The sequence below is a fragment of the Oryctolagus cuniculus genome, chromosome 7 (assembly GCF_051225735.1).
Source record: "Oryctolagus cuniculus isolate XC-2025 breed Fujian yellow rabbit chromosome 7, ASM5122573v1, whole genome shotgun sequence".
Lineage (NCBI taxonomy): Eukaryota > Metazoa > Chordata > Mammalia > Lagomorpha > Leporidae > Oryctolagus > Oryctolagus cuniculus.
In genome coordinates this window covers 21,877,499-21,902,845 of record NC_142873.1, presented here as the reverse complement: position 1 = coordinate 21,902,845, position 25,347 = coordinate 21,877,499, and the positions used below count along the sequence as shown (strand labels likewise).

The 25,347-nt window shown below is 45.7% G+C and overlaps 1 protein-coding gene across 36 annotated transcripts in view; it reads right to left on the bottom strand.

Annotated features, from left to right (window-relative positions):
* Window positions 1–878: 878 nt before the first annotated feature.
* The window catches only part of KMT2C (lysine methyltransferase 2C), a 291,237-nt gene continuing 266,768 nt past the window's right edge, over window positions 879–25,347 (bottom strand). For 16 of the 36 annotated variants that reach the window (XM_070077273.2, XM_070077277.2, XM_070077274.2 and 13 more), the window contains 15 exons: window positions 24,454–24,595; window positions 24,175–24,322; window positions 21,336–21,514; window positions 21,084–21,220; window positions 20,131–20,380; window positions 18,909–19,048; window positions 17,965–18,072; window positions 14,494–15,613; window positions 13,824–13,960; window positions 11,890–12,032; window positions 11,461–11,629; window positions 5,902–6,018; window positions 5,458–5,531; window positions 4,662–4,770; window positions 879–2,874 (listed from right to left, as the gene is read on the bottom strand). In XM_070077273.2, the coding sequence (XP_069933374.2) occupies window positions 2,782–2,874; window positions 4,662–4,770; window positions 5,458–5,531; window positions 5,902–6,018; window positions 11,461–11,629; window positions 11,890–12,032; window positions 13,824–13,960; window positions 14,494–15,613; window positions 17,965–18,072; window positions 18,909–19,048; window positions 20,131–20,380; window positions 21,084–21,220; window positions 21,336–21,514; window positions 24,175–24,322; window positions 24,454–24,595 (3,066 nt within the window). In that variant the 3' untranslated portion in view covers window positions 879–2,781. The remainder of the gene's footprint in view (window positions 2,875–4,661; window positions 4,771–5,457; window positions 5,532–5,901; window positions 6,019–11,460; window positions 11,630–11,889; window positions 12,033–13,823; window positions 13,961–14,493; window positions 15,614–17,964; window positions 18,073–18,908; window positions 19,049–20,130; window positions 20,381–21,083; window positions 21,221–21,335; window positions 21,515–24,174; window positions 24,323–24,453; window positions 24,596–25,347) is intronic. The other 20 variants (XM_089299481.1, XM_089299482.1, XM_089299491.1 and 17 more) reach the window with 12 other exon arrangements.

The following is a 25,347-nucleotide window of genomic DNA, read 5'->3' as shown; positions in this document are numbered from 1 at the left end:
GTGGAACGTCCTTTTAGGTGGGCAATAAATGTGCTGACCGTGTGGTCAAGTTCCAGGCAGCCAGTACACCTGACCCACTGGCAACGTCGGGCCGGGGTGCTGGGGGGTGCACCCAGCTCTCGCCACTGCTCCCTGTCTTCACCACTAGGATTTACCGCAAGGGCCTCAACAAGGAGCCATCCGCCCCCCATTTCTGGAGTGACAGGTACTTGGCCCTCAGTGTCTCCTCCTACACACCTCCCACTTCCGAGACCCGCAGCAGGTGTGGAGGAAAGACCAGGGCTAGAATGAGCTTCCTGGCCTCAACAGGGCAGTGAGCGCCTGGTGTCCGCGCAGCTCCGAGTGCACGGTGGCCCTGCCTGGCGCGGGGGTCTCTCCTGGGTCTGATCTCCGCCGGCGCCAGCCAGCCCTGACCGAGGCCGCACGCTCACCCGCTGGGAGCGCTTCGCGGGAACACTGTGAGAGTTCTTTTTTCAGCTGATGGCTACCCTGGCAATTGCTCAATGCAACGTAAAAGCTGTTTGTTTAGGGCTTCATGGAGTGAGGAGCTGCAGGGGGATTCCGGGCGGTTTCAATTCTTAGCGCCCTTTAAATTGAGTATCTTCCATATATTCAATATAATGAAAATAAAACCTTCCTCACACAGAGTTAAGTCTGGAAAACAGCCTCAAAAAGAGGAGACTAAATTCAGCAATTAAACACAGACGGGTCCGAGGAGGACGCCATCTGGTCCTGGCAAACTCCAGAAACAACTTCCCCCTCGACCCAGCCCAGAGGGGGCGCCAGGGAGGCGGAGCCGCTTGGCGGTCCACTGGGAGGTTCTGGAAGAACTCCGGACCCAGCAGGGAGAGGGGCCAACGAGAGACACTCGAGGCGGCTTTTATAGATGTAAAATATTTTATTTGTAAATGGTGATCTTCTAAATCTGTGTCCACAAATTCCAAAACCCATAACACTCTGTATACTTCAAAAAATTCAATTTTTGCCAACATTAGATACTATTATACAGAACAGAAAACAACAAAAACCCGGTAGGACAAATACTGGTAGGATGTCAGAGTATTGTACAAGAGAAGAAAAATATTCAAGAAACAAATTTCATACAGCTATTTATCAAGAGAAAAATATATACAATTGATTTATTCTGTAAGATAAAAATACATCATGCCATATACATTACGAGTTCAGAACTGCATCACTGTGCACTGTGCACACAGAAACTTCATCTCACACTCGGCCTGTGAAGGGTCAGTACCAGAATTTTAAGTACAAAATAAAAACCTAACCTGGTTCAAAATGCTGATTAAGTTTCTACAAGCAAACACAAAACAGTGTGTCTCTTTTATTAAAGAAATGTAAACAAACAGTTCATACAAACACATTGTAAAATTACATCTTCCAGAAACCCTACTGCCCGCTGGCACAATCACATCGCTCGCCCGCTCGCGCTCTCGGTTTTTTTTTTTTTTTCCTTTTTTCAAATTTTTGTGTTAAATAGAAGGCTAAAGAGTTAGGTTTAAGTTCCTGCTACATGATTCTAGGATGTTTACATGATTCTTTGTGGTCTGAAACAAAGTTCTAATCAAAACTACGTCTGCTGAAGGAAAAATTCAGCCTCCATGGGGTGTGTCTGTAAGCAGTTATTCACAGTTATCACAAATTGTAAGCACAAAAAACCTGACTGAGGAAGTAGGGATGCAACAATATAATATGAAAAAATTAGTTTAAATTACCAAAACAGCTATAAAAATTGTAATCATAGCATACACTCTGCTTTGTCAGAAGTGAGGTGTATAAAACAATTAAGTCCCAATAGACTCTAGTTTCCAAAAAACCCCAAACACTCTAGGTTGAAATTTTGGTTATTACATAATGATAATGGCATATTTAATAACAAAAAATTATATTGTGACATCCCTAAGAACATTTTATAAGCACCCGAGCTGCTGCAGAGCCTGGTAGCATTTGGTCAATAACTATTTTTATACTGTATTTTTTTCTCAAAATATTTACATATTTGTACAAAGTAACAGGGTTTGTTAGTTCTGCAGGTAACAGCAGCAGCTTGGCTTTCTTCTAACTTTTATTTAAAAATAGCTTCATTCACTTATTCAATAATAAATACAAAAAGTTTCTCTTATTTTACAGAAATCAAAAACTACAATAAACTGACTCATGGAATCAAGTATTTAAGTGTATTTTAGTGCAAGTTATTATCCCTTAGCTCTATCCCTAAGGAAGTCATTTCAGTACATTCCTTGTTCAGTGGTGTCTACTTTACTTAAACACATTTCTAAGTCAGAGGGCCTGCCCCTTCTCCACAGGCCGTGGCCAGCACTCCGGACACCCCCTTTCGCTGGTGATTTCAGTCTTACATTCATAGGAAGGCCCTGCCCTGGGGCGGGGCAGCCATCGGCTCTGTGCCCCAGTAAAATTCTCCTCAGTGAGATTAACAAAACAAAACCAAACCCACCCACAAGGAAAAAAAAAAACAACAACAACAACAAAAGAAAAGAAAAGAAAAAAGAAAGAAAAGAAATAGAAAACAAGCGAAAGTGCTGGACCATTGTGTATCCGTTCGCCCTCAGCATCTGCAGGACTCCCGGTCAGCTCTCCAAGTGCTTCCTTAACCTGAAGGGCCGAAGCAGCCAGGACTCCCAGAGGCTGTTCTTCAAAAAGTCACAAAACAGAAAACAAAGCATCCTGTCTGCAGATCCCAATGGTGTGTAGAATCGCCGCTTCCCAGGGACAAGCCGCCTGCTGAGATGGCAAGGAATGCGTTCAGTTCATCCACTTCCGGCAGTTCACCGCTCCGCAGTGACACGGAATCTTGTGCTGGTCGTCTTCAAAGTCAAACTTGTAGTCATAGCAGAGCTGCCCGCGGCAAAGACAGAGCGTGAGAGGCGGGGAGAGGAGGACCAGCCCCTCCTACTTCAGACCCAGCACACAGAATGCTGCCAATCTCTGCAGGAGGCCCACGGGTGCGGGGAGGGGCCTCAAGTAGCAGTAAGGAAGCTAACTTTTCCAAAGAAGTGCGAGAGGAGGTATTTTCAGGCTCCGTGTCTCCTGGGCTGGAGAAAGCTGCTAGGACTTCTCACACTGCTGTCCCAGCAGGTGCACGGGCGCGTTGCGGGGACAGAGCCCCCAGCAAGCCCCCACCTCCCCTGGCTTGCTGAGTCGGACATGCATGTTTGGGCAGATAGAGTGGCGCCCCCAGCTAGCACTGTTTTTCCTCTTTCATTGGGTATTTAGGGACTGCCAAATTATTCTCAACATCTCAGAGCAACCCTGCTCTCAAGGTGGCTGGGAGTCTGGACGATTTGCATGGTCCAAGCCCTCCCCTGCCCCCCGCCCCCAAGCTGTCCCTGAGAAAGGTGACCTGCAGAATGACGGAGTCTTTTCTAATTTAACACTCTAGGACAGAGCTTGGAGAGACTTTGCACACAGAAGGGAAAGAAGACATTTACTGAGAATACTATTCCCAGCACTGACGCTACTGCCTTCCATTAGGTATCTGCTGGGTTCCTGCAGGAGCTTTGCAAGGAACTTTTCTATTTTATAGAAAACAAAACAGAGGCTGAAGGAGGTTAAATGACTCACTCCAGAATACTCAAGGAAGAGGAGAGCCCAGGGGCCTGGGATCAGCCCCATCTGTCTTAATGCCCAGAGCGCCCCCTGCTGGTTACTGGCGCCATGCTGCGCTCTCTCATTGGGTAGTTACTGGGACATGTGCAATGAATGGACCTAAGTCTGGTCAGACCCCAATTCTGGACTGAAGAAAAGAGATTCCAAAAAGGTGACCAAAAATACAGGTGCAACCCCACAGCTATGTTCATGAAGGGCTGGGGGCTCCAACAGTCAAGATACTCGGGCTCCGCGCTCCCCAGACAGGATGTCTCCTCCAGAAAGCACCGTGGCTCATCGGGTGCTTTCCCACAGACACCAGCTCCAGAAGGAGGGTGACTCGCCCAGGTGCAATCACATATATGAAAGACAAAATCGGGAAACTGACATGCGTAATTAAGGCTGATAATAATTAACAGGTGACATGCTGAACCAAAGTCGTCTTGTGAGACCAAAGAGACGAATATCAAGTTCAGCACTCAGCCTTTGGAAGACAAAAGCAAAAACAAAACTAGCAAAAATTCTAAACTGTGAAAACCTACTGGTGTGAGGAATGAGTAAGCTTGTATTGTCAGTGAGCCTATGTGCAGACTGGAGCCACAGCGCTCCCCACACTTGTGACCTTTGGCCCTTCCAGTGACAGCAACTGGTTCCGTTCCCACAGGCCAGAAGGGGCAGTGACTCCGTGTTCGTCAAACAGCTCAACGACAGCCATGACCTCTAAAAACAAGTATGCTGCCAACTTGCAGCTGGGCGCGGGAATAAAGAAAGGTCTCGGGACACCAGAACTGACGCCGTGCGAGGGGCACGGGCGTGCTGACCTGTGGAAGAGGAAGGCTGACAGTCAGCACCGTCAGAGCTGCCACGTGGAAAGAGGTAAAGGGGGGTAGGGAGCAAAACCTGCCCCACCAAGAGGAGCCCCGTGTCATCCAGGAAACTAGACCTGGAACAATCCAGAACGAGAGCAGAGTCGCCAGTGTGAAGGCGTGGCTGCTTCACGGAGGCCACGTGAGACACCCAGGTCTTCACGCTCTTACCTCTTCTCCTTTTTGGATTCTCCGATTGGAGCTGATGATAATTTTGTGTCCTCTCTCAAAGGTCACCACTTCAGCCACACAATTAGGCGCACATGAATGGTTGATGTATCTGAAAGCCATGTCAGGAAACTATTGTAAACAACTAGAAGATGCTTTAAAAGCCTTGAAAAAACTCCTGTTAATTACATTTGTACTTGTCCATTACAAATAGAACACGTATGAACAGAAATTTTAAATACAAATTCTCCTTTTCAAGATTTATTTTTATTTGAAAGGCAGAGTTATAGCAAGGGAGGGACAGGGACTCTCTCTCTCTCTCCCTCCCTCCCTCTCTCCCTCTCCCTCTCTCTCTCTCACACACATACACACACACACACACACACACACACAGTCTTCCATCTGCTGGTTCACCCTCCAAATGGCTGCAACAGCCAAGCTGGGCCAGACTGAAACCAGAAGCCCAGAGCTTCTTCCGGTTCTCCCACATGGGTGCAGAGACCCAAGCACTTGGGCTCTCGTCCACTGCTTTCCCATGCAAATTAGCAGGGAGCAGGATCGGAAGTGGAGCAGCCAAGTCTTGAACTGGCACCCCCATATGAGATGCCAGTGTCGCAGGCAGCGGCTTTAGCCACTGAGCTACAAAGCCAGCCCCAATAACAATTCTTGAAACTTGTTTGCTGTGAATCTTTCTTCACTGCGAGGTTACAGTAAGAGCACTGCTCCTCTGCTGCGATCCTCTCTGCACTAGCATGGGCCGACCAAGCAGAGCTGTTTATCAGACTGCTTTCTGCCTTACCTTGCAGGCCCTCCTGTGAGCGTTGCATCAATCACATGGTCATTATCCATGCGGAACATGTACACGCCGCGATTCTAGAGAGAAGGAGGCAGTCATGAGTGCATCCAAATAGCTTCAAGCGGACACTGAGTTGCCATGAGCTGAATGCCCCGATGACACTTGCTTGGACACTCTACCAACCAGCCAGATGCCATTTACGTGGGACACACGGAAAGCACTGAATCGGGCTGTCCGAGAAGCCAGGCCCATCAGTTCAGTTACAGCTATGCAAACAAAGCACCGGTTTAAAGAGACTACACTGATGAAACAGACAAGAGAAAAATGGAAGAAGGACAGAAACGACTACTGTTCACAAGCGAACACGGCACGGCAGCTTTGGCCTGCCTGCCAGGCTGCTCAGACGGCACAGGGACAGGGACGGAGTGTGGTCAGGGTCGCACATACCTGTGACTCATAAAGCTTCTCTTTCCTGTTGGCCACTTCATTTCGAATGATAGTCCCTATATACTCAATGACCATAGTGTGCTTCTCAATGTCTCTAGCAGCATACAGGCCCAGCCCCTGTGAACACAAAGCACGCACATGGCCTTCAATCCATGTGACAGCACATCTGCATTCTACTTTTCACACGAGGATGTTACTGTTGGGTCTTTACAAAAGTCATACTTAAGGTTTCACATAAACTCAAATGAACTTCACATTCTTTCCTGAAATTTAAAAATTTAACAATCTTTTTTAAACTTCACATGAGGGAATTACTTTTTTTTTTTTTTTTTTAATTTGAGAGGTAGAGTTCAGAGGAGAGAGAATGGAGAAAAGTCTTCCGTCTGCTTGTTCACTCCCCAAATGGCCACAACAACAGGTGCTATGCCGATCCTAAGCCAGGAGTCAGGAGCTTCTTCCAAGTCTCCCACATGGGTGAGGGGTCCAATGACTTGGCCGGCTTCTGCTGCCTTCTCAGGCCATTAGCGGGGAGCTGGATCAGAAGTGGAGCAGCCAGGACATGAACCAACGCCACAGAGCCGGCCCCAAAGTTTGACAACCATACCATTTCACACCACACCACAATTCCCTTGTTCCTGTGTCTTCTTTCATAGTGCATTCTCAGGGTATATCTATGCTACAGCTTGAATGTGTTCTCAAAGTTCGGGTGCTGGAAACTTAATCCCCCAAATGCAACAGTGTTGGGAGGCGGGATCTTTAAAAGAGGTGCCGAGGTCCGGGGAGCTACGCCCTCGTGAATGGATTAATGCCATTATCCCATTTCGTGCCAGTGGATTACCAAAGGGGTGGGTTCCTGAAAAAAGGATGACTTGGCCTCCTTCCCCTCCCTTGCTTTTCTGCCTTCCACATGGGACAGGACAGCCAAGAAGGCCCTCACCAAATGTGCGCCCTCAATCTTGGGACTCTCTAGTCTCCAGAATAGTGAGTCCCATTTGACTGTTTATAAATTGCTGTCTGTGGTATTCTGTTATAGCAACAAAAATAGACTAAAACAGTCTACAGAGTGATACTGTTGATTGTATGTCCAATTTTTCTATTACGCTATCTTTATCTTTCAAGTAACATCCTACTGAGTTCCTAAAGATTAATACTTCAGCTAATGACTTGTAGTATTTATTATTCTACTAGCATAATGATACACTTAACATAAACAGAAACAGAGCTTACTATGAAGAATTACTAATATTGTAAACACTTTCAGATTGGGCTCCAAAGCTTCATGGGAGCCAAGACAACGGAAGAAACAAGGAAGTTACTACTTTGCTCTAATTATCAGGAAAACTGTAAACAAATGAGGGTCTTGGGCAAAGCAAACCATTTTTTCTCCTAATACACAGTTATGAGCCCGAGCAAGGAATGTGTAGAAATTTTAACTGGCTAAAACATCGAAACGGGGGCCAGCGCGGAGATGCAGCCTCCACCTGCAACTCCAGCATCCCTCATGGGCGCCGGGTTGAGTCCCAAGTCCCGGCTGCTCCACTTCCAATCCAGCGCCCTGCCGTTGCTCCTGGGAAAGCAGTGCAGGAGGGCCCACATCCTTGGAGACGCAGTAGAAGCCCCTGGCTCCAAACTGGGACAGCCCCAGCTGTCGCAGCCATCTGGGGAGTGAACCAGCAGATGTTGAAACCTGTCTTTCACTCAGTAGCTCACGCTACTGTCTTAAAAAATAAAATTTGTACAAGGAAAAAAGTTAAAGACACTATGGATAAGATGGCACTTCAAAATGTTCATGGGAAACTGAATGCAAAGGTTATGTTGTGGGACAAGCACTGCGCACAGTGGGCTAAGCTGCCACCTAGAACACCAGTGTCCCACTCAAGAGTGCCAGTTTGAGTCTCAGCTTCGCCACTCCCAAGCCAGCTCCTTGCTAATGCACCTGGGAAAGCAACAGCAAATGGTGGGCCCCTGTCCAAAATAAAACAGTAGTGGAATGGAAGAAGACATGGTCATTAAAGAGAATGAAACTGAGCTACTTCACTCGTCTAGGAGTGCTGGTATTAGTGAGAAAAGAAAGATGGAGAAAAGTATATGCACCATTATTCACTCCATTTATAAAATATGACCTACCTAGGAGATGGACGTAGAGAGGCCGGCAGATCAGGAGGGAAAAAGAGACAACAAAAAACCCACCGAGAACTCTCAAAAATGTTTCAGGGGGCCGGCACTCTGGCATAGCAGGTAAAGCCGCTGCCTGCAGTGCTGGCATCCCATATGTGCACCGGTTCAAGTCCCGGCTACTCCACTTCCGATCCAGCTCTATGCTATGGCCTGGGAAAGCAGAAGGTGGCCCAAGTTCTCTCTCTCTCTTTGTAACCTTGCCTTTCAAATAATAAATCTTTTAAAAAATTGTTTCAGGTTAAAGATGGCAAGCTGAACACACATAGTCAGGCTCCCACCAAAATCACATTAAGGAATCAGAAACAAAAATGGGAACAAGAATGATTTAACTATCTCAAAACATTTAAATTGGAGACTACAGCTTAAAGGAGAAAGAGGGAGCATTAAATTGCTCGCAGAACCAGAGATAACAGGTAGACAGGAAGGAGAGATGAGGTATTCCTAGTGGGAAAATAAGATATCAAACAAAAGATCAAAACTAGAAAGGGTTCTTAGGTGATTTTCCTTAACGCATAAGAAAGACGAGCCGAGAAGTGGAGCAGTCCCAGGACAGAGATGGGAGGAACAGTGCTCAGAGAAGGCAGATACTCTGGCGCGCATTAGGTCACAGGGGGCTCCCCAGAGCTGGACTCAATAAGGCTGGGCGGGAGGCCCTGAATCTGCAAGCCTTAATATTCCCAGGTGAGGCTACTCCTGCTAGGCTAGGGTCCACACTGGGACGTCCCAGTTCTCAGGGTCCAGAATTTGCTTATGGGAGCAAATAGGCATAAAACAGGAGGAACTTGTGAAAGAACAAACATAAAACACAATTTCCCAGACTGAAAGTGGCTCATCAAGTGAGGAAACCAGTAACTACAAAGACCTTAACTTAGGTCTATTTTTAAGAAATACCCAAGTATCAAAAATAGAAGATCCTAAACACTTCTAGTGAAGAAGTAAAAGGTTTGGAGCCAGCACTGTGGCACAGTGGGTTAAGCTGCCACCTGCAAAACTGGCATCGCATATGGACACCGTTTGGAGTCCCGGTTCCTCCACATTCGATCCAGCTCCCTGCTGGTGTGCTGGGGAAAAGCAGCAGAAGACAGCCCAAGTGTCTGGGCCCTTGCCACACATGTGGGAGACCTGGAGGAAGCTCCTGGCTTCTGGTTTCAGCCTGGCCCAGCCCTGGCTGTTGTGGACATCTGGAAAGTGAACCAGCAGATGGAAGGGATGGAAGATCTGTCTCTCCCTCTGATTTTCAAATGAAAGAAAGAAAGAAAGAGAAAAGAAAAAGGTTTCGAGAATCTGCAAATGAATGACTCAGCAATGAAACTTTGACCCAATCTATACTTTGAAGCAATTATACTAGCTTCTGAAAAGCAACTGGAGGGAAGGAGATTGCCAGGTCTTCAATGATTACATAGACAATGAGATATACGTTAAAAAGGGAGTGGGAGCCTAATACTGGATTTTAGAGAGCCTTTGGGAGGAAGAAAGAATCGGTTGGCATTGTGGCACAGCAGGTAAATCTGCTGCCTACAATGCTGGCATCCTATCATGGGTGCTGATTAGTGTCCTGGCTGCTCCACTTTCTATCCAGCTCCCCAATAGCCTGGGAAAGGAAGTGAAAAATGGCCCGAGCTTGGGACCCTGCTCCCCATGTGGGAGACCCAGTTGAAGCTCCTGGCTCCCGGCTTCAGCCTGACACAGCCCTGGTTGTTACGGTCATCTGGGAGGTAAATCGGGGGATAGAAGGTCGGTTTCTCTCTTTCTCTCTCTAACTCTGATTTTCAAATAAACAAATCTTTAAAAGACAAACAAAAAAAAATCAACAGCACATGATGATGGTTTGGATCTAGGGGTTTTAACATGAGAACAATGAGAATAATAGCGCTATCATTCAGGAATGCAAGAAAACCTTGAGGATGATCAGGCTCAAAGACTGGAGAAGTCCGACGAAATGAGAGTATTATAATTCCATTCCGGGACATCCAAGGAGAGATGCCGAGTGCCGAATACACACTTGGTTATTCAGGTTCCAGCTCAGCCCGTATGGACTGTCGATGTAAATTTAATTTCTTAGTCTAAGGATGCCTTACTTGATGATATTCTACAGTCTATCAAAACTATGTAATGATTTTATGAAAAGTTAGCTTCTAAAATGTATGGAAGTTTCCAAAATTGGGGTACTTTTTTTTTTTTTTTTTGACAGGTAGAGTTATAGACAGAGAGACAGACAGAAAGGTTTTCCTTCCATTGGTTCACTCCCCTAATGGCCACTATGGCCGGCGCCGCACCAATCCGAAGCCAGGAGCCGGGTGCTTCCTCCAGGTCTCCCATGCAGGTGCAGGGGCCCAAGGACTTGGGCCATCTCCCACTGCTTTCCCAGGCCATAGCAGAGAGCTGGATCAGAAGTGGAGCAGCCAGGATGTGAATGGGTACCATACAGGATGCCAGCACTGCAGGTGGTGGCTTTATGCACTATGCCACAGTGCTAGCCCCTGGACTTTTTTTTTTTTTTTTTTGACAGGCAGAGTGGACAGAGAGACAGAGAGAAAGGTCTTCCTTTTCCATTGGTTCACTCCCCACTGGCTGCTGCAGCTGGCGCACCGCGCTGATTCGAAGCCAGGAGCCAGGTGCCTCTCCTGGTCTTCTATGAGGGTGCAGGGACCTTGCACTTGGGCCATCCTCCGCTGCCCTCCTGAGCCACAGCAGAGAGCTGGACTGGAAGATTGGGATACTTTTTGAAAATATTTTTATTTGGGGCCTGCACTGTGACACAGCAGGTTAAGCCATTGCCTGCAGTTCCAGCAACCCATAAGGGTGCCAGCTGGAGTCCTGACTACCAAACTTCCAATCCAGCTCCCTGCTAATGTGGCTGGGAAAGCAGCACAGGATGGCCCAGGCACTTGGGCAGCCTGTGCATCCATGCAGGAGACCTGGATGAAGCTCCTGGCTTACATGTGGCCATTTGAGGAGTGAACCAGTAGATGGAAGCTCGCTTGCTCCCTTTCTAAGACTGCCTTTTAAATAAATAGTAAATCTTAAACAAAAAAAAGATTTTTATTTGTACTTTTCCCAGGTGCTTGAAACAATTTCCCTGAACTCTCCACAAATAGTGAGTGAAGGTGCAATGCTAGCACCTTCCCAAGAGTGCTCATCAAGACTGAAAGATGTAGATCCCCAAGGCCTCATTTCCATCTGGGAGCAACAGAGCACCGTGCTCCGAGAGTAAGCGGCTCCACTGCTAACGCCCAAACTGACGAGACGTGACAGCGCCCTGAAGAGGGCTGCCACCCCTGCAGCACGGGGGATCCTCTCTCACGTACGGGATCTGGGAACCAGCATGTTCGGATTTCTAGCTCTCTCTCTCAGCTTCCCTACCACCACGCGCTTCTTCACCTGAATCCGAGAGCGGGCCAGATACACGTTGGACTTCCACTCGGTCTTCATTTTCCGGTACTGCGACGACTTGGAGTGAACAAACTGCTTGCTGTAGGGCGCGCTCAGCTCCCCCGTGACGGTGCTCTGGAACGACTTCGAGGCGCTGGTGCTGTTCAGCGTGTGCGGCCTGCGGCGACGGTGCAGGACAGAGAGAAAGGAGAACTGGAGACACCTCTGACTGCCGCGCACGGCCGCGCCAGTGCACATCCTTCCCACAGAAGCACACGCGAAAGCTGCCCCGCAGAGACACACGGCGCTCTCTGAGGTGGTCAGGCACATACACAGCCAGAGACGGCAGGGTTTGTAAGCAGCGGACAAGTCAAGCACAAAGAACACTAATACGCCTAGAAACCCTGGGCTGTACTATGTGAAGTTAAAACAAAATACCTTAACACAAACCTCTTGACATGCGCACTCATTTTAGGTTCGGAACGGGCACAACCTGTGGGGTTAACGGCAAGCGGGAGCTCCATGAGCGGATTTCGGCCGTATCGGAAGGTGTAGTTTTCACACGCCTCAACCCCAGGGAGCTGAAAGGAGGCAAAAAGGCAGAAGGTAACCTTTCCATCAGGACCACAGAGAACCTCCAGCTTGCCAAGAGGATTAACAAGACCTGTAAATGCTTCCCCTGGCATCAAGATGTTCTTTTCTGTTAGTCAACATGATCAGCCTACACTCACATCTATTTAACAGTATATGAATTCAGTTTCAAACCATAACTTAGTAAACCTGGGAAATGTCCTTGGAGAAACAGGTTAACCCAACGTATATGCTTGTGTGCTTTTAGGATCTGAGGATTCCAACATTCACAAGCATGAGTGTGGTGATTTTCACTTGGATTAATGCCAATTAAAAATATTTCCTTAGTTTCATTTTATTTGAAGGGTACAGAGATAGAGCCACAGGCATAGACGGAGAGACCTTCGATCTGCTGGTTTACTGCCCAGATGCTGGCAACAGCCAGGAGACTGGAATTCAATCAGGATCACCCACGTGGTGAAGTACTCCGGGTGTCACTTGCTATCTCCTGGGTCTGCAAAAGCAGTAAGTCGGATCTGACGCAGAGTAGCCAGGTCACACCAGGCACTCTGCTACGGGGTGCAGATGCCCCAAGTGACAATTTAACTGCTGTGTGAACTATGGGTCTAAGCCAGTTTATATCTCTGAACAGAATATAAAAAAATCGAGAACAGTCTTAAATAATTTCTTACTCCTTTCAACTGGATATAACATGATGAGGTTATTGGTCATATCCTAGGATGTGTCGAATCCTAGGAGCATAGGTAGTCCTAATAAAGTTTAATTGTAAAATGATTTGTATGTTACAAGTCTTTTCTATGAAATTTATTTCTCTATACTCATAAATATAAGACACATGTCATTTAGGTACACCTATTCCAAAGGAAGTAACTGGCCTAATTATTCAGTGGCTCTGGGCATCTCCTCTGCCTACCCAAAGAAAATACATCAAGTTTTTTGTTAAAACTATGCCTTATACATGCAAATTTTCCAGAAATATCATGTAGGTATGTTTCAGTTACAAGAACTGTCAAACATGCTTGTCTTGCCAACAAGGGTTGCTGCCATCTCCTGTTCTGGGCACTGTCCCTAGGAAGAACCCAGCAGTGGTCAGCAAGTGGGTGGACGAGCACTCTGATGTGCACGTGAACTTTGGAAGCCAACTTAGAATCATTCCTCGCCCAGCGTAACGAGGACAGGACGCACTGCTGGTGTCCTTCCCTCTGCCTTTTCAGCCCTGAAAAGAACCTGACATTCACTGAATGAACATTTTTTTTTTTTTTTACAGGCAGAGTGGATAGTGAGAGAGAGAGACAGAGAGAAAGGTCTTCCTTTGCCGTTGGTTCACCCTCCAATGGCCGCCGCAGCCGGTGTGCTGCGGCCGGTGCATCGCGCTGATCCGAAGCCAGGAGCCAGGTGCTTCTCCTGGTTTCCCATGGGGTGCAGGGCCCAAGGACTTGGGCCATCCTCCACTGCACTCCCTGGCCACAGCAGAGAGCTGGCCTGGAAGAGGGGCAACCGGGACAGAATCCGGCGCCCCGACCGGGACTAGAACCCGGTGTGCCGGCGCCGCAAGGCAGAGGATTAGCCTAGTGAGCCACGGCGCCGGCCTACTGAGTGAACATTGACATGTACTGAAGTCTCTTTATTAATGACCAATACCTTATTTTCCTTAAGAGAAACAAGGTTTAGTCCGTAGGCAAAGGCATTTTCTGAAAAGTACCATACTACAGCAGGTGTTAAAGTTGTCACATGGAATTAGAAAAGCAAATCCAACTTCAGATCTTAATCAAGACACTCACTGATTCAGCTATCCGTGCCACTGCTGAGACGGTTAAGCCAAACAGATCTTCTCCTTTTAAATATGCTGGAAAAAGTTGGAGCATTTCAGATTTTTTTCTTACACATGCCACGGGCTCCAAAATTTTATCCCAAACACCTACATAAAGACAAAAAAAATTTTTTATGATAAACTTGTACTAAGTTACACACAAAAAAAAACCAGGATACAGTACAAGAACAAGCAAAATGAATAACCACTCAAATATTAATTCCCAAAAAAAAACCCAATGTGTAATAATCTAACAAATCTGCTTATTAAATCATAGTTCTTATATATATATATATATGAATTATTTATTATTTATTTGAGAGACAGGAAGAGACAGAGCTCCCATTTGCTGATTTACTCCCACAATGCCTACAACAGCCAGGGCTGAACCAGGCATTCAATCCAGGTCTCCCACATGGTGGGCAGGAACCCAAATACTGTAGCCATCACCTGCTGCCTCCAAAAGTACACATCAGCAAGAAGCCAGAACTGGGAGCAAAGCTAGGACACAAACCCAGGGGCTCCAATATGGGATTTGGGTATCCTAACACCAAACACCTGTCCCTAACAGAGAACTACTGACACACAACACTCATTAGGCTAACATCAGCTCTGCAGAGCACAGAACTGGCGGAGCGTACCTTTAGGTGAGGTGTCACTTAGGACTAGATCTTCATGGCCTTGCTCCACAATCCTGATGACAAACACAGGGCGCCCGTCTTTCTCTTCAATGGAGCACAGGTAGCGGCATCGCCGGTTGGCATAGCGTGTGCTCCAGTACAGGCGGCTAGCTTCATAGCCCACAGGGAAGAGTGCTTTAGCAGAATGGAATGCTTGCATCTGTTGGGGAAGCAGCTGGCCGATTGTATGGAAAATGAGGCTTCCAACACGGAAGGTGTGCTCACGTTCCCCTCGCTGCACAATGCTAGCAATCTGCCGCACCTCATCGCGTTGAACGTAGACCCTCCTGAAGACTGCAAAATAACTTAATTCTTGCTCATGAATTCCCTTTGGTTTGTGCATGGGGCAAAGCATAGTTTTGTCCTTAAAAAACATGCATTGTGCTTTAATGGCGCAAGTAAAGTGATAAATGTTGGTGCATCGAAATCTGTGACATCCGCTGGTGGCACCCGTCTTATGACAGAAGACACATTTCATTTGAAGACCTCTCCTCAGCGCTAGCTCCACGTTTATTAAGGCACCAGCCTGAGTCTCATAGACCTCCGTGGACCACAGAGCACAATTCAAGTGGACCCATAGATCCAAATCAAGGTTGAGCAGCCTTGCTGGTCCATCTGTCAACCCATCACCTTCTTCATGACAGAAGCAACACTTCCGATAGTCTTTAGGCACAGGATCAGGCTTCAGGGAAGTGCCCAATTTCTTCAGAAATTCATCGATTTCTTCCTCACACGGAGGTTTAAATGTCCCCTTGGGAATTACAATATGAATGCTCCATTTCTTCCATTTCATGCCCCTCCATTTTTTATTTAATGGCCTACAATCTTCAAATCCACCATGGACAGTTCTTAGACGCGGTTTTAACTTCACTGTTACCTTAAGCTCATCTGGCTTGGCCTCTACTTTGGCTGCTTCAAAGGCAGGAGGGAACATGATGGGAGGTGATGCAGGGGGAGAAGCTCTGTCTTGCAGCTGTGGGAGACAATGCACATCTAAAGTGGAGATGTTGTTACTGTACTGATGAAATGCTTTGGAAGGTGTTTCTCTCATAGGTGACTGTGGCAATGAAGGAATGGCTTCCTGGGCAATAAAAAGAAATCATCAACAAGAAGAGTAACTCAGAAGCCCTATGAACAGGTTTTCTTTCTTTTGTTTTCTGTTTTAAAGAATTATTTATTTGAAAGGCAGAGTTACAGAAAGGCAGAGGCAGAGGCAGAGGCAGACAGAGAGAGGTCTTCCATCCACTGGTTCACTCCCCAAATGGCCGCAACGGCGGGAGTTGGGCCAATCTGAAGCCAGGAGCAAGGAACCTCTTCCAGGTCTCCCACATAGGTACAAGGGCCCAAGGACTTGGGTCATCTTCTACTGCTTCCCAGGCCATAGCAGAGAGCTGGATTGGAAGTGGAGCAGATGGGACTTGAACCGGCACCCATGTGCGATATTGGCACTGCAGGTTTTACCCACTACACCACAGCACCAGCCCCAAGAACAATTCTTATTAAAACAATAAGCCACGCAACACAGCTGAATAAAGGTATGTGAGCTGAGGGGTGAAGAAAAGGGGCACTAAGTGGTACGGTGTCATGCAGAGCAGAAGTCGTTTCTGTGTAAGAATTGATGGAGCTGACAAGGGCAGGGTAGTTTCTACAAAGCCATAACTCAGCAGAATATTCTGCCTTTTTTTTTTTTTTTTGGACAGGCAGAGTGACAGTGAGAGAGAGACAGAGAGAAAGGTCTTCCTTCTGTTGGTTCACCCCCCAGTGGCCGCTGCAGCCAGCGCACCGCGCTAATCCGCAGCCAGGAGCCAGGTGCTTCTCCTGGTCTCCCATGCGAGTGCAGATATTCTGCACTTAAAACTTTCTTGGACACCTCCCTTTCTAGCTTAAAGCCAGGAAAGTCAAGAGCGTCGGAAGAGCCAACTTGAGGGCTGCTGATGTGGCGCACTAGGTTAAACTGCTGCCGGCAACACCAAGATCCCATATCGGAGTGCCAGTTTGAGTCCCAGCTGTCCCACTTCCAATCCAGCTCCCTGCTAATGTACATGGGAAAGGAGGGCCCCTGTCACTTACAAGGGAGAACAAGGTGATAAATAAATTTTTAAAGAGCTCATTTGTACAAAGAAACACTGATTTCTGTTGAATGAAATAGGAATGTTGCAATATTACCTCAGAAGAGCTAACCTCTACTCTTCAGTTCCTGTCAACAAACCAACCAACCAACTCGGGGGCTCCTCAGATCCCTTCCAGCTGCTGAGAGCTGAGCTAAGGGAAAAGCCCTGGCAGCTTCTCTCAGTCACAGCACACAGCAGCATAAGCTAATCAACACCAAACCCTCTTCTCAGACAAGAGACGAGCATCATACAAATGCAAAAATGGGAAGGAACTGCACACTAATCTAAAGTATCTGGTAGGGAAAAACTAACAAACATTCCTCCTCTCACCTAGATTGACGTATTTTAATTCAAAGCCTAAGTTTATTTGTCATATGGTCTGGATTTTTATACTGGGGACTACTGCCAATTAAAAAGTAAGAGTTGCCAGAACATTCTTCTGAGAGACATATTACAGGGAGAAATGGCTGGCAGTATTATTTGACAAGAAACAAGTTTCCTTTAAACAGCTATATATAGAAATATATTTGTACAAATGCACACATACAATTAAGCTACATAACATCAAGTACAGAATGGTATGAACAAAAATACTTTCTCTCAAAATGCATGAATAGGCTTAAGTTTTATTTCTGAACAGGTTTTCTCATTGTGGTAAGATCCATAAAAGCGGGCCGGCATTGTGGCACAGTGGGTTAAGCTACCACTTGCCATTCTAGCATCTTGTATCAGAGTGCTTGTTAGAGTCCTGGCTGCTCCACTTCAGATGCCATTTCCTGCTAACACACCCGGGGAGGCAGCAGAAGATACAGCTCCAGCACTTGAGCCCTTGCCACCCATGTGGGAGACCAGCTCAGAGTTCCAGGCCTCAGCCTGACCTAGTCCTGTGGCTGCTGAGGCCATCTCAGGAGTGAACCAGCGGGTACAAGATCTCTATCTGCCCCTCTTCCCAACCCTGCTCTCTCCCTCTGTCACTCTGTCTCTCAAATAAATACATCTTTTTTATAATGGCAATTTTAAATGTTGAGATATTTGTAATTAGTTAAATTAGAGACTTCAGTATTAGTGTTCTATTTAATGCTAAACTTTCAAAATATAATTTGATTTTCTCCCTTTTGGCAAATAATGTATTTATAATTTTAGATAGCAACACAGACCATGACTGTTTTTAAACTCTCTCATCTTGGTTAGCACTGTTTAAGACCTCCTGTGCAGAGTTCTGTAAAGGTGGGACACATCTGTTTTATTTAATAATGTATGCCCAGAATACAGAAACCACTCATTACATATTGTTTACTAGTTGAGACTGTCCTAATTTTACCTTGCTTTCTGAGTTTTTTGCTTTTGCAGTTGATGAATAGAGAATAAAGCAGTTATTACTACAAAAGACAATGTCCTTCTCCCCTCTCTTGGAGCTTTCTCGGGAATCCTGAAAGTCAAAGAGAAACGAGGGCATCTCAGTAAGTCAAAATATAATATATCTAAAAAGTAAAACATAGCTATCTTAAGTCCAAGAAGCTTCAAGAAGTTCATGGAAAATACATTATTATGAAAAAACTATGCATGGGTTTCTAAAACATTTTACATCAAAATAATCTTACCTTATAACTACATTTTTCTAGCAACTTTTTGAAGCTCTCTTGAATTCAGCATTTAGTAATTGAGCCATAGGAAAAATAAATGTACAGAAACAGCTTGTACTACCCATCTATCACTCCATTTTAACATATGCTCGACTAGGGTGAAAGGTGTTGTGGCACAGTGGGTTAAACTGCTGCGCGGGACTGTGCACCCACACTGGCGTGCTGTTTTGGTTCTAGTCCTGGCTCCTCTGCTTCCAATCCAGCTTCCTACTGACACACCTGGGCAGGCAGCAGGTAATGGCCTGGGTATTTGGTATTTGGGTCCTTGCCTACATCGCAGACTCAGAGTTCCTGGCTCCAGGTTTTGGCCGTGCACAGCCCTGCTTGTTGAGAGCATTTGGGGAGCGAACAAATAGATGAATGCTCTTTCTCATTCTCTGCCTTTCAAATAAATACATCTTTAAAAAATGAAAGTAACTACGTGGCCTTCATAATATTCACTGTTCCCAGTCTGATACAGCTATCCGTGTTAGAGCCCATCCACATGCACGTGGATGCTCCTGCGAGGAGTGCATCCTGTCATGCTGCCGTGACGTGGAGCCCTGCCTGGTGCAGAAGCAGATGTGGTCAAGCACATGGTCACTGGACACGGGGTGGAGTCATGGAAAGAACAGGGAAGTACCTTGTTTGCCAGAGTCACATCTTTCAAAGATTTCCGCACACCACTTCCAAGAACGACCACTTTACAGTGACAGCACCACTGTGGTCTGAGTGCCGCACTGTCTGCAAGACCACGACTGGGCTCCTTATATCCAGGAAGACCTAAAGGCAACCAACGTGGTTAGTAACCTGACCAACAATCGTGGGGGGACATGGTGTGAAATTACACCGTTATCACAGCATGGTTCATTAACTCTGCATTCTTTAACAAAAACTTCATTTTCTAAGCAATGTTTATAAGGCATCTATTGTATGACGTGGGCACAAATTAAAAAACATCAAGCAGCTGGCAGAACACTGATAGTATGCAAGTTTCTAACAAAGCCAAGTAACCAAAATACTCACACAAAGTGAGTCAGAGAGGGACGGAGATATTGCTGGTGCTTGAGGGTTAAGATGATACTAAAATGCTTAATGAAAGATAAGGATATAGAACAGTCTTATAAGTGTGACTTGCAGCGTCAATGAGAAATAAGGACGCGCGGGTACGCAGGCCTGGGACCCACGGGGACAGCACTACTCAGGAAGAACAGCAGTGACAGAAGCACCTGGAGGCAGAGCTCAGAGATCCAACACAGACTTCCAGAAAGAGTTCCACAGTGAGAACAGAGAAACTACTGGAGATGAGGACAGAAGCCAGAGCACACGGAAACAGTGAGTGATGCTGAGGAACTGGGGCCCAGCAAGCACATGCTAACACCAACACCAGAGACAGACAGCAAAGTGCTGTTGGGAGGGACCAGTGTGCTGCTGTTCACAGGGATGGGTGAAACACCCTTGTGGGTAGGGAAGATCTTGGGGAGGTGCTGCAGAGGCAAAACAGGCAAGTGGTGACGGAACGCAGAGAACAGGAAAACAGAAACCCTGGCAAATCACTAGCCTTGCCTGTACCGTGGGCAACAAGCAGAGTAGTGGATGAGGGTTTGGGAATATAAACAAAAGGTACCCAAGGGTTATCAAGTAACATGCTTTCTCTGTCTAAGCAACACGTCCTGGTTGTCAGCAATGATATATAATTCACATGCTAATGCAGTAAAGGTCAAATCACACCAGAGAAACAGCAAAGTAAGGACTACATATCAACATGTTATTGTCATGAATCAAATATTGAGATTTGAAAAAGAATAATCTTAATTTTTGACGCAAGAGGGCACTGGGAGTTAGCAGAAAGCTCACAAGCTCACCGTTGCTCGTTGGAGGAAAGGGCACATTCGGCTGCTTCAGCCGGTGGGAGCTTGCCAGTCTGGGAGGGTTTGCAGATCCTGGTGGAGGCCCACGAAGCAGTAAATGCTGTCGATACTCCAAACCTGGGTTTACTCTGTGGCTACTGACCAAACCCATGGAAGGAACATCTGGAGCATTACTAACTTCATAGCTGTTAGGAATTCGGACGTGAAGAAGATCGGAAAATGCAGCCACAACACTGCTAATGTTCTAAAACAAAGTGCAAATGCTGTGTTACCAACCAAAAGGGAACAGTGAGCCGACAAAGCTTTCATGAACAGAAAACTTCTTAAAGAAACTCGAATTAATATTAATTATTTGGGAATACATTAAGCTATTTTAGTTTTCTTAACACCTGACAAGTGTAAGGGACAGACACAACTACAAGGGATGAGCTAATAAATCCTGTCATCTTCCAGAGCTGCTCAGAAAATGAACTTCAAGGGGTTCTATGTGAAATTGTCCACCCTACAGTGACATCTGACAATCAAAATGGCAAGTCATTGGACTACGAGTTTGGTCTCCAGTGAAATATCACTCACTGCAGAATTCAGAGTTTAAAAATCCACAATTTTAGTGTTGGATATAAACAGCCACTACCTGAAAACGTTCTACTGCTTCTATAGAACTCTCCTTGTTGATAAAGGTTCTTCATTAATCTTCTACAGCGTAAACAGTTATGAAAAGGTTTCTCAAGTATCCATTCTCTAATAACAAATTGTGCACTCTAACTTCACTATCTGCCTTCATGTAGCCTGAGATTAACTTAATACTTATAGTGCTCAAAAGCAGCCTCGATGACTTTGACCATTTATCCTAACCGATCCTCTTACACATATCCTTGTAAGCTACCTTAAGTATCTTTAAAAAGGAGGACACAGTTTATAGTATTACAAAATAATTCCTCTTTTACCTCAGCAGCTGAAGGGTGCAGAGTAATTGCTACAGATATGAGACCCGATCTGGGACCATTTGAGGATGCACCAAAAGGTGATGTGAAAAATAAAGTGCCTGGCTCAGTTTTGATGTCATTCTTTCTTGACTCTGAACCTTAGAAAAAAAGGAAAGATAGGGAAGAAGTAGTGTTAGTGGCTTTTCCAAGTCAAATATTTACATCAGTAATTGGCACACTGTAAAGAGATAGCAAGCTAAATATCCTGCTTACTTTTCCCGGCAGTGCTAGGAAGAATTGGAATGATGGGGGACGGTACTGGCTCTGGAGGCTCCTCTTTGACCAGTGACAGATCTGGATACCTGCTCACTTCTACGCCAACCACACTCTCAGGAGAGGACGAGGGAACAAAACTGTCAGGACTGTCCCTGTCACCACAATGATCCTGTATCCTGAAAGAAGAGTAAACCCACATGTCAGAGTGTGCAAATCCACTGCTGGGGCTTCCTGTACCAACCCAGCTGTATCAGTGATCTCAGCAGGAACGATACTCTGGGCATCAGTAACGATGGAAGGAGCAAATTAACTAGTTCAGGGGAAAAGAGGAAAAAATGTAATACATGTTAAAATATAAAGTAATTTAAATGACATTTTTTCCTTCGGACCAAAGTTTTGGCATCAAGTTTAAAGACCTGCCAAAGGGAAAGACGTTCAGATTGTAACAGAACACAAGACAGAAGATTACTATTACCTTTGCAAAATTACAGATTACCTGAGGCTAAGGGAAAACACCTAAGGCTTGAAACAGGATGAATGGTGCAGGTACACCTGCAACACCTGCATGCAGTGACTGAAACAGCTATCCAGTGGCTGCTGCTTGTAGTGGAAAGATGGACAAAAGCCTGGTCACTATGGCTTCATATGGCATTATTCTTTTTAACTAATAATGTGAAAAGTCCCTCTTGGCTAATCTAAGAGCTGAAGTTTGCAACGGCGAGACCTCAGGCTGAGTCACAGAACAGCGCCGTCAATCTGCCGTTAGCATCTCCACCAGCACCGAGCATGCGCTCAAGTGGCGGGAGGCCTATGAACAGCTTCCAGAGCTCCACAAACCCGGTGACATGGGATTCAGGGTCCCGTGAAATCCTAGTCACCAAGTAAACAGACCTAAGAAACTGCCTTACACAGCTGTGGCAAAGCACTGGTGGTCCCTAGTAAGAAATGTGGAAATTCTTGGCTGTAAGATACAGAGAAAAGAAACATGGATCCCAAATTTGGATAAGTTACTCTTCCTTTTGGGCTGTAGTTTTCTCATGAATAACAATTAAGAGCCTCAGGCTAAATGGATATCTCATCAAACTGGGGATGGCTAGCAGATTCTCCCAAGAAGATGAAATACATAGAATCCTTTGGATACAATAAGCTAAGTAGTGATCGTCTACTAACAGAACCTGATTCTTCCCACTCAGAATCTGGGGACTACGGGTGGGTGTTGTGGTGCAGGAGGTTAAACGGCCTCTTCTGATGCTGCATCCCTTACAGGAGGGCCGTTTTGAGTCCTGGCTGCTTCCGCTCCCTGATAACAAAGGAAGGCCTGTGGAAGAAGGCCCAAGTGCTTGGGGCCCTGCCACTCATGTGGGAGACCCGGAGTCCATTTCCTGGCTTTGGCTTGGTCTAGACCTGGCTGTTGTGGGCATCTGGGGAGTGAACCAGCACATGGAAAATCTTTTTCTGTGTATGTCTCTCTTTCTGTCACTCTGCCTTTCAAATAAATAAACAAATCCTTAAAACAAATTTTTTTTGAGGTTAAAGAACTGATATAAAATGGTTACAAAATTCTGGAAGGGATGGTTCTTAAACTCTCTTCCACAACACCATTCTCAGTATCTGTGATTGCTGTTTTATTAGACATCTACAAATATCAGTAATAAATCACAGTAATAAGTTATAATGGACAATGATTTTTTTTTGAAATGCACAAATTGGAAGCAGGTATTTGTCCTAGCAATTAAGATACCGGCATCCCATTTTACAGTACTTGGATTCAGTTTCCTGCTCCAGCTTCCCACCAATGCAGACCCCAGGAGTCAGCAGTGATGGCTGAAGCAATTGGGTTTCTATTGTCCACATGAGAGATCTGGATTGCATTCTAGGCTCCTAGTTTCAGGCCCTGCTGTTACAGGCATTTGAAGAATGAACCAATGGATGGAAGCTCTGCTTGTCTGTCTCTCTCTCTCTGGGGAATGAACCAATAGGTGGGAGTGCTCACTCTGTCAGTCTCTGCCTCTCAAAGTTTTTTGTTTTTTGACAGGCAGAGAGAGAGAGACAGACAGACAGAGAAATGTCTTCCTTCCGTTGGTTCACCTCCCAAATGGCTGCTACGGCCGGCGCGCTGCGCCGACCCAAAGCCCGGAGCCAGGTGCTTCTTCCTGGTCTCCCACGTGGGTGCAGGGCCCAAGCACTTGGGCCATCCTCCACTGCCTTCCCGGGGCCAAAGCAGAGAGCTGGACTGGAAGAGGAGCAACCGGGACTAGAAACCGGCGCCCATATGGGATGCCAGCGCTGCAGGCGGAGGATTAACCAAGTGAGCCATGGTGCAGGCCTCAAAAGTTTTATATACGGGGCTGGCTCTGTGGCATAGCAGGTAAAGCTGGCATTCCATGTGAGCGCTGGTTCGAGTCCCAGCTGCTCTACTTCCAATCCAGCTCTCTGCTATGACCTGAGATAGCAGAAGAAGATGGCCCAAGTCCTTGGGTCCCTGCACCCATGTGGGAGACCCGGAGGAAGCTCCTGGTTCCTGGCTTCAGATCAGCCCAGCTCTGGCTGTTGCGGCCATTTGGGGAGTGAACAATGGATGGAAGACCTCTCTCTCTCTGTGTCTCTGTCTCTGTCTCTGCCTCTCTAACTCTGCATTTCAAATAAATAAATAAATATTCAAGAAAAAATTTTTAATGTACAAACTACTTAATAGTAACATCTTATAAATTTAAAATTCTAAAGATTGTAATTTACAAACTTTTACTTCTCAAATATTTTGTACGTACTATCCTAACAGGTATTATATTAAAAAATAAAATAACTGAAAATTATTAGTGAGAAAAGCGACTTCTACCTCAATTCTTCCTGATTGTTGTGAGGTGGTGTTGGAAGGGAAGCAGGAACATCAACTGTCTTTGGGCCCTGAGCAATAGCTCTGGCTAACAAGTCGTCCTGTGATCTGAATGGCAACTGAAAGGGCTTCGGTCCTAGAGTTTTGGTGACTGCGAAAGCAAAAACACAAAATCATTAATACATTTAGTCAAAACTGATAAACAGAACTTCACAATGCGATCACCACTTCACCCTACAGAACTGACAACTGTCATGCACAGGCTGGAGGTTATACTCATACCTTCTTGGCTCACTAGCACTCCAGCTTTTCCAGCAAGTTCCTCGGTGGTTGCAAAACCATTTGCCATCTTCTGACAAGCCATGGGAGGTGGTGTAGGAGGAAGAGAGGCAGGGGGTGTTGGAGGATTACTTAAATTATTCTGCTGCAGGAGACCAAAAGATGTTAAATTATATGCTACTGAGCAAATATGCAATGACCTTGCTAAAATTTAGTTCTGTGAAATCATAGCGCATGGAAACAAGAGTACAGAAATTTAAACAGCAGGTATCTTCATTCCCATGTGCATACCAAGAGGGAAAATCAAGCCCAAAAGCTTCTGAGTGGAACAACTACTCACGCCTTTATGGACACATAAGTATCCATTTGCTTACTTTACCCGGCTTGAGTATTTAGCTTTGAAAGTAAGAAGCAAATCTCAATTATTCCTGATTCTATTTTATACAACTCCTTTCAAGTATCATGGTTACAGGCCTTGAAGGATACCTTTAAAATTTAATAAAAAAATTGTAAAGAAGTCTCCAAAATTCCTTTATTATAAAAATTATCATTAAGGCATGCCCTGGTTCTTTGAAAAACTTAAGAATTTGTGGTCCCAAGCCTGTAATACACAAAGCCCAGTTAACAGAACCTGGATTGTTCAAGGTTTCCAAAAGAAGAGAAAGCAGTAGCAGTAATACTAAGTGACTAAATTATCAAAAAAAAGTTACTCTTTTTCAAGCATCTTTAAGAGCTTAACATTTGTCATTTATTATTTAACCTCTGAAGGATTGTCAGAATCTACCAATAATATCATCTGGGTCAAGTATAAGGTGAAATTACAAATTCTACAAGGACACTGGATTTCAGGAAGATGATGAAGTTGGAATACAGCTTTCACTACATGAGAAGGCAATT